The 10,000-nt window shown below is 38.3% G+C and overlaps 1 protein-coding gene across 13 annotated transcripts in view; it reads right to left on the bottom strand.

The window, feature by feature from the left end:
• The window catches only part of LOC143033881 (uncharacterized), a 512,083-nt gene that overhangs the window by 245,269 nt on the left and 256,814 nt on the right, over positions 1-10,000 (bottom strand). For all 13 annotated transcript variants that reach the window (XR_012967201.1, XR_012967200.1, XM_076199492.1 and 10 more), the window contains one exon: positions 6,154-6,331. Coding sequence is in view for 11 of the 13 variants with exons in the window: in XM_076199492.1 (XP_076055607.1) it covers positions 6,154-6,331 (178 nt within the window). In the remaining 2 variants the exon portion in view is untranslated. The remainder of the gene's footprint in view (positions 1-6,153; positions 6,332-10,000) is intronic.

Here is a 10,000-nt window from a genome sequence, read left to right as displayed (position 1 = left end):
ACTATTACGACTACCACTGCTATCATTGCCATTACTATTTACTTTCATTACCGTTATCACCATCATTACTATCAGTATTATAACTTTTAGTAAGATCAATATTACAGTTTTCCTTAGTATTGTTATTATTTACATGACCGTTTTCTATCATTAATTTTTGAATGCGAGTGGAGGACTGGTATCGATCATGATTCATCTGGAGTACACCCAGGTTCGAATCCCACAACTACTTCCTCTCCTGGAATCCCTAGCACATAGGGCAAAGGTGATGGGCTCAAGCTCCTTGAATGAGCTCCCCGCCCACTTCATTGACTTTGTCTTTCGTCTACAGAAACAAATCTATTAATTTTTTTTATTTATTCTGGGGTAACACCAGGCATTTTTTTTCAGTTGAGGAGAACGGGTTGGGAATCCACAATCTATTGGAATCTTACTCCTCTCTGAGCCGAATAAAATCTCATGGCGATACCAAACGAAAAAAAAAAGGAGCATCACAGTATTAGGTCACTGAACTCACCTTCAGTCCGGAACCACTGCCCGTTAATTGATCCCTAAGTGCTTGGCGTCAGCCATCATAATACATATAAAATATCCCAATTTATCGTCATCAGTGTTAATGCTTTTCTCACTCTTAACAATTCAATGATCATAATCTATTATAATCGAGACAATTGGAAGTTCTTTGCCTTGCCTCCCCACCCCACCCCACCCCACCCCACGGAGTGAGTCGACGAGCAACGAGTATGCGTACGCACTGAAGACAACAGTACACTTCCGTTTTAGCCACACAAACGAGGTGGGTTGTCTGTTTCGCTGTATTGTTTAAAGTTAGTTATACATACTCCTTTGTGTTTTTAGGTGCAGACTCTTCTATATTTCTGTACTTCTGCTTGATATTACATTGGCCACAGAAATATAATGATAATTACGATAATAATAATACTAGTACTATTAATGCTAATAATAATGTTAGTGATATAATAATAACAATGATAACAATATTAACAATGGTAATAATAATAACAACATCTATAACAAAAGTAATGATAACAACAAGAGTGATGATAATAATAGTAATAATAGTAGTAATGATGATGATGATAATGATAATAATAATAATAATAATAATAATAATAATAATAATAATAATAATAATAATAATAATAATAATAATAACAATAACAACAGTAATGATAATAACAACAATAACAACAGTAATGATAATAGTGATATCAACAACAACAATAATAACAGAGCATGGTACAGGTGGCAACCAATTTCGCCAGGAACCACCCCTCTGCTGAAGGAAAATGTCTCGGGAAACAATAAACAAATAAATGAAAAATAAGTAAATAAACAAGTAAAAACTTCGAAGTCTAATGTGATTAGGATGAAATGGGCTCTCGATTGATCACAAAACGCTAAAGTAAACAAAATCGCCTGGTGAATGAGCCAAAACAAAACATACAAAGACATCACCACGTCCCTCAGACAAATCGACCACTGCTAAGCTTTCTGGGTTATTCTCAACCCACAAACCTCTCTAACCTTTGGGGTTGAGTTGGCGCTTGTCTTGCGGTTATGAAAACCTTAAGTCCACAGGTTTCGTTCTTCTTCTTCTTCACCTTCATCGGGACAGTACATTCTGGTGTTGGTTAACCGAATGCTTGGTCAAAGCAAACATGGCATCGAGCCCAAATGGTTAACCTCGATCATTCAGGTTCGTCATCTAACTCTCTCCTGCCCCTGCTCTTCCTCTTCCTTCTCCTCCTCCTCCTCCTCCTCTTTCCTCTATCACTTCCTCCTCTTCATTCTCTGCTTCTCCGCAACTTATTATCTCTTTTTCATTAATGCTGGTGATTATATATATATATATATATATATATATATATATATATCTATATATATATATGTATATATATATATATATATATTTATATTGTTTATGCGTGCGTGCGTGCGTGCGTGCGTGCGTGTGTGTGTGTGTGTGTGTGTGTGTGTGTGTGTGTGTGTGTGTGTGTGTGATGTGTGTGTGTGTGACAAACACAAATAAACGGTTAGATAAACAAATAAATAAATAAATGTATAATACCTTATTAAACAGACAAACAAATGACTGAACGAAGAAAGAAAAGAGGAGGAGGGGACAAACACAACTAAAAATTGCACTGCGACATCTGGGGCAGGAGTACTCTGTCAACAATGCCCCGAACATCTTTATCAAATACGATGGGATTGGAGTCCCTTTCGCAGCTCAAATCTGAATAAAATCACCTGGCGGGCGACAGCCAGAGGAAAGAAAACAACCTCTTGGCATGGAGGAAGCTCCTTCCCGTAACACTGTAACGGACAGTACAGGTTTTGTAACGGTTACGTTAAGATTTGCAGTCACCACGTAGGGGCAAACCCTTTTTGGGAAACCAGAAGTCTGACCGCGATCCCACCCAATCTCTCGATAAAATCGCCTGGCGGTTGCTGTAGTAGAATCTACACCGTGCGGCACGTTGTGCAGGAAGTCGAGAACAGGTTTGGCAAGGATGCTTCACAAGAAGAAGAAAAAGAAGAAGAAGAAGGTCGGATGGACTTGACCCGTCCAGCCATCCCGGGGTCCCCCGAGGTCCATGTACCACGGAGGAGGAACCTGAGACATCAAAGAGCCTAGGGAAAGGGTCCTAAAGCCAAGACTAAGGCTAAAAGGGCCAGTGAGGAGGTCAACGTTCAGCGTCGCGGGGACTTTGTTGAAATTGGCAACTCTGGGGCTGGCAAGCATTATTGACCCTGTCCTCTCCCCCAGACTTTGCAATGTCCTTTACCACAAGGACTGCCTTTCCTGTTCCTTTTCCCTCTGGGTGGGGTGTCCATTTTGTCTGAACATTCTAACAAGTTACCAGGATCAATAATCTATTATTAAATCCAACGTGTAGCTCTCTATCTATAAGACATAAGGTTTGGTTATTGTCTCGCTTTAGAATACATGCAATAAAGGAGCAACGAGGTTAGAGTTGGTTAGGCACACAATAGGTAGGAATCCCTTTGGGTGCCGCGTTGTAAACGCACAGAAGTAATCCAATCGTATATTAATTCGGTTTGATAAGAATCTAATAAAAAAAAAATTATTTTACCTATCATGACTGAAATATCTATAAGTTTGTATTTGTGTAATTATTCACAGTAATATGTATGTACTCACACATAAACACTATATATACACCAAGAGCTTTTCCCCCTTATAAAGGGGGGTAGCCAAGTCAGAGCTATGTACCTTTTCCCACCCATTTCACTCCTCTCCACCACCTTCTCCACACACCCCATCTCAGCTCCAACTGCCCTGGTTCAAACGCAATACAGCAAGACACAAACACACAAACACACATACACACACACACACACACACACACACACACACACACACACACACACACACACACTACCTTTCATGCATCACAGCATCATCCATACGCAACCATTCTCCACTCACCCCTATCTTCTGTCTTCTCCCTTCCTTCCTCAACAGACATTCCCCTCTTTCCCAATGCCCCTTTTACCCCATCCATCCATCTCATCTTTGGTTGCCCGCTCATGTTCACTCAATCCACATCTGCCTTCCACACTCCTTTTACTAATCTTTCTTCACTCATTCTTTCCGTGTGTTCAAACAATCTCAATACTCTTTCATCAAACCTATCCCCTAACTCCCTTATCACCTCTGCTCTCCTCCTCACCTCCTCGTTTCTCACTCTATCCAGCCTAGTAACCCCTACCATACTTCTCAGGCATTTCATCTCACACATATTTAAACTCTTCCTCTCTTATGTTCCATGTTTCTGCCCTATACAGTGCTGTCGGCACAATCACTCCTTCATACAATCTCCTCTTAGCATCCATTCCCAAATGTCTATTTCTCATTACACTTTTTAATCCCCCAAGGATTTTACTCGCTTCTCTCAAACTACACTCTACCTCCACCTCCACTCCTCCCTTTCCCGCCACATTCTCATCCAAGTATCTACAGCTATCCACTTCTTCCAGTCTTCCTTAATACTCCCTTCCAATTTGCTACCACCCTCTCCCCTTGAACATCTCATCACCTTACTTTTACCCACATTTATTTTCAAATTCCTTCTTTCGCATACCTTTCCAAACTTCGTCACTAAATTTCTTAATCCCTCTTCTGATCCTGCTACAAGCGCAGTGTCGATAGTAAACGACATCTGGCTTATCTCCCATTTTTCTCATTTTTTTTAACCACCTCCAATCCCCGACCCACTACCCTTGCATTTACCTCTCGCACCACCACATCCTTGTATGAATTGAACGACCAAGGCGACATAACACATTCTTGGTAAAGTCCTACCTTTACCTCAAATCACTCACTCTCTACATTTCTAATTCTAACACATGCTGTACTACATACATACATATACCAAGGCTTTTTCCCCCTTACAAGGGAGGTAGCCAAAAAGAAAAATGCATAAAATCATTCCCACTCATTCCATCCCTAAATACACTCCACTCCCCTCCACCCTCCATCTTATCTTAGCACCTCCAGGATGACGGGTCATCCCTGCACCTTCTCCGCATGCTGTACTACTATTGTATAATATCTTGACTGTTCTTAACAGCTTTCCTCCTACCCCATATATCTGGAATACCTCCCACAGTACCTTCTTGTCTACCCTATCATAAACCTTTTCCAAATCTATAAAGGCCCAAAAAACATCCTTACCTTTTTCTAAAGTTTTCTCACATATCTGTCTTACCACAAAAATCTGATCCACGCAATCCCTACCTGTCCTAAACCCACACTGTTCCTCACCAATTACTCCCTCTGTTCCTCTCCTAATCCTCTCAATCAAAGCCCTCCCATAAGCCTTCTCAACTACACTCAACATTCTGATCTTTCTGAAACTACTACACTCACACTTGTCCCCTTTTCCCTTGCAAAGTGGATCTATACATGCTCTCTAGTCCACCATCAATGTACCTCCATTCTTTTTTAGACACTCCGCACGACACCAATCCAACTCCGGTGCCTTACATCATCTCATAATTTTAATAACTACTTTCACATCATATATTTTTTTTTATTTCTCCTCTATGTTCCTCATTTATCATTGTCATTTTCTTAGCGCTTCCCAGTGCAACTACTTTTCCCTCCCTATACTCCTTCACATTTAGCAACTCCCTAAAATACTCTGCCCACCTTCCTCTCTCCGTCTGCACCTTTTACCTTTTCTTCTCTACTCGATTCACCTCCTCTTTCTCTCTTAATTTCCTTCCAAAACATCTTTTTATTACTTTCAAATTTTTCTGTCATACTCTTACCCCATTTCACATCTCCTGTTTTCTTTGCCTCCTTTACCTTATGCTTTACTTCTCTTCTCTTTTCTTTGTATCTCTCATACGAGTCTCTCTTCATATGATAATATATAAATAGTAGATTATATATAATAACATATGAATGACGATGACAATAACAATAATACTGATGATAATAATAATAATAATAATGATAATAATAATAATAATGATAATAATAATAATAATAATAATAATAATAATGATAATAATAATAATAATAATAGTAATAATAATAATAATAATAATAATGATAATAGTAATAATAATGATAATGATAATAATAATAATGATAATAGTAGTAGTAGTAGTAGTAACAATAATAATAATAACAATAATGATGATGATGAAGATGATATTAATGATTATGATAATAATAATGAAAATAATAATAAAAATAATAAGTAATAATAATCATAACAACAACAACTACAGCAACAACAATAATATCTGATCGTTTTCTGAACATATCATTCATAATCAATTTTGTGATCGACAGCAAAAACGCACCCAGTAATGGCGGAGTGTGAGTGTAATTGCATGAGTATAAGTGTGTGTGTGTGTGTGTGTGTGTGTGTGTGTGTGTGTGTGTGTGTGTGTGTGTGTGTGTGTGTGTGTGTGTACGTGTGTGACGAAATGCAGACGGGAAAGGACGCAAAGATCAAAACAAACCAACAAAACCAGAATCAACAAACAAAACCAAAACATACACAAATCAACAAAAACAAACGAACAGATATAAACACCTAAACTTCAAGTAATCAACAGTAACACACGAAGACCTGGACAACTCACCCTTGTAGTAGAAGAGGCAGTAGTCCGAGAGGACGAACCACCTCCTCCTCCAGAGATGAAGTCCGTCAGAGCCTTGCTTGAGGAGCCAGCCTTGCAGCGTCGCCCGCGTCGTGGCACACCTTTGCACCGTCGGACTTCGAAGGCCCGTAGCTCCTCCGCTACCTTTTCTTCGAGAACCCTTCGGAAGGACAAGATGGAGAACATAAGTATATACACTCGAGAACTGGAGAACATTAATATACACACACGAGAAATAAAGAACATTAGCATATACTCTCGAAAATATGGAGAACATCAGTATATACACTCGAGAATTGGAGAACATTAATATACACACACGAGAAATGAAGAACATTAGCATATACTCTCGAAAAAATGGAGAACATCGATATATACGGTACACACTAGAGAAATTGAAAACATTAATATACACTCGAGAACTGGAGAACATTAATATACACACACGAGAAATGAAGAAAGTCAATATATATACTCGATAAAGAGAACATCAATGTATCAACACGAAGGAATAGAGAATATCAACATATTTACTCGAGAAATAAACAATAAAACAACGACGCGAACAAATGTATTAATTTCCAAGCCATTTCAAGCGCCCTCCCCCCCCCCAGCTCCACCAAGCCATATTGGGTGAGGGAGTTCATAATAAAATCAAGATACAGTACAAGTAATATAGTGGAATAATATCATAAAGATACAACGAAAACACTGGGATAATGAAAATATGATGTAAAAGAAAACGTGAAAATACGATGAAATAATAAAATCAAGATATATTTAAAGCCAAAAGAGCAGTGGAATAATAACAACAATATAATAAAAGCAACAGAATACAGTAGGATACCAGAATCAATATAGCAGAATAATAAAATCGATATACAACCGAATTAATCAATCAATCAGCTATCCTGAGTCCACCGCTGAGCAAAGGCCTCTTTCACAGCATTCCATGACTCACACGACTGCGCCAACCTCTGCCACGTCACTCCTGCAAACTTCTCTATCCACATTCTGTCTGGTCTCCTTCTTGCACGCTTCTCACTCAGTAACACACTTGATCCACCCTTCATCATTCGTTCGCGCTATACAGTGGAATAATGTTGATTTATAATCGTACAAGTTCACAATTGGGCAGATGGGATCTACACACAACATAACCTACAGGAGTTCTCTGATGAACGGAAAGAAGTTAAACTAAACCATATCAACATCGAAGTAGTTAATCTATTTGCTGTGGCCACGCACGCTACCCCCAGGCTCTTGGCTGAATACAATCGTCTGGTCCCTGCCAGAATGTTACTGATGAAGTATGTCTTGGGTATAAGAGGGAAACAGGAAAGAACTGGTTTACTAATTGAGTGGTTAACGAATGGAACAAAGTTAGTAACCCTGTAGTGAACGCTAAAACAATTGGGTGTTAGAGAAGATTAGATAACTTTATGGATAGGGATGGCATGTGGTGACTGGCATGGAACTGCCTGGTGTGGGCCTTATGGTCTCTTGCAATCTCCTCCGTTCTTATGTTTCCATGTTCGTGCGAAGGGGTCACGTGCACAAACACACATACACACGCACACACACACACGCGCGCGCGCGGGCGAAATCAATTAAACAAAAATATTTACAACACAGTACGGTGACAGCTTTATCTATGAAAAATATAAACAAAGCGTTCGATTTGAACTGGAGTGTAATCATATTGAACTAAAACAAAATTCTTATAAACATAATAAAAAGAATAAACAAGCGAATGAAATAAATACATAAATATATAGATAAGAAATAAAATAAAGTAAAATAAACATGCACAATCACATCTACACAATATTTACCGAAAACAAACATGGTAACGGGTACATTCAACTACACCAGCTTGATGTTCCTAGATCACAGACACAATTTTTTTCCAAACCTCACTAAAACATTGACGTTGTTTTGCCTTGTGATAACGTTTTAATCACAACGTGACCGTTAGCGTAAATCAATGGTCATTCTTCATGTTTTTTTTTTCTTTAAAACTTATCGATAAGTTGTATTGATATCTTTTTTTGTAATTTAGTATGCACTGTAGGTCCATAACATTATGAATCGAAGCGATCTTGGTGCTTTAGTAACGCATTAAAAAAGGGACGAAGTATGTATACGATTTAAACATACATACCTATCCACTAGAATAATAATCAAGAACATATAAAAACACGACTAATCACACCCAGCAGAACGAAAACACACAATAAATAAACTGAACGCAATCGATACATAACACATATATAATCACACACGATGAATCAATTCCTGAAAAATACATACTTCCGAGACTTTGTCTGTGATACAAAACACCAAAAACAGGACTTGGAACGTCTAATACCTCACTTCTAGAATCAGGCCTCTAAGTGAGGCACAAAGAGTACACAGCCTCTGAGCAAATGCTTCAAACTGAAGCATAGGGGTTCAAATGGGAAGGTTGAAATGGTATCTTATCTCCCCTTATCTACGTTATCTATACCGGCTGCAATATGAAGATAATGATGCTTTCGGCGTGTTAACAATCATGACAGACGTTTTCCTGAAAGTAATCGACTGCCAGCAAGAAGACAATTCTTTCCCAAAGGTTCCTTTCCCGAGATTTGGAATCAAAGTACTAACCTAGCAATGACGTGACCTACCCTAACCTAATCAATCCTAACCTAACTTAACCCGTCCTAACTTGTTCTAACCTAACCTTCTTTGACACACTTTCCCAAACTTTGGAATCACTGTACCTAACCTATCCTTGACGTAACCTACCCTAACCTAATCAATCCTAACCTAACTTAGCCCGTCCTAACCTAACCTTCTCTGACACACTTTCCCAAACTTTGGACTCGTTGTAGTAACCTAACCTAACCTAATCCTGACGTAACCTACCCTAATCTATTCAATCCTAACCTAATTTAACCTGTCCTAACCTATCCAAACCTTTTTGACACTTTCCCAAATTTTAATATCACTGAACAAACTCCACCTGACCTAATCCTAACGTAACCTAACCCTAACTTAATCAAACCTAACTCAGCCTGACCTAACCTAACTTTCTTTGACATTCGAAAAACAGCGACACAAAAACATCCAGATATCTACTATTCGATCCGATAATGTAATTGCCTCATACTGGGCGATTATTATCCTCCAAAACTGTGTCATCTTGAAGTGGTCTTTGCAAGTCGTTCGCATTATCCAGTGCTTCTATCCAAAGAAGTGGTAAAACAAAGATTTAAGGAGAAGAGCAGCAGAACAGAGGGAAAGCACAATTCAAATTTGTTCGGCATTCTTTTCTTGATTGAACATTAATTACTTATCATAAGAGGATATTGTGTGGCTCTGGTCCGTAGGGCCTCCAGTCACAAAAGTCCCTAAATTAATGACCCCATAAAACATCCAGACCAATACCCAGTGTGGATTTTTTACAGGGAAGTATATTACACCATATTATATATATATATATATATATATATATATATATATATATATATATATATATATATATATATATATATATATATATATTGGTGAAGCGTGGCACGATATTCTCTCTAAGATATATCCTGTTAAAAACGACGGTGAAAGAGTTAGTAATATTTTTTTTTTTTTCGTGAGCTCTCAAGCTTTCGAAACGTAGATTTCTGGTATGGGGAAAAGGAACGAATCGAATTTTCAAGACTTAGAGGAAAGACTAAGATTATAATGATCACAAAAATATAGAATACAACAGACAAAATTCAAGAAATCAAAGCGGAACAAAAATTGACATAAATTTTTTTCGCACATCTTCCGGCATCCTCAGTTG

The sequence above is a fragment of the Oratosquilla oratoria genome, chromosome 16 (assembly GCF_046742065.1).
Source record: "Oratosquilla oratoria isolate Oo_2021 chromosome 16, ASM4674206v1, whole genome shotgun sequence".
In the NCBI taxonomy this organism is placed as follows: domain Eukaryota; kingdom Metazoa; phylum Arthropoda; class Malacostraca; order Stomatopoda; family Squillidae; genus Oratosquilla; species Oratosquilla oratoria.
This window is presented reverse-complemented; position numbering and strand designations above follow the sequence as displayed.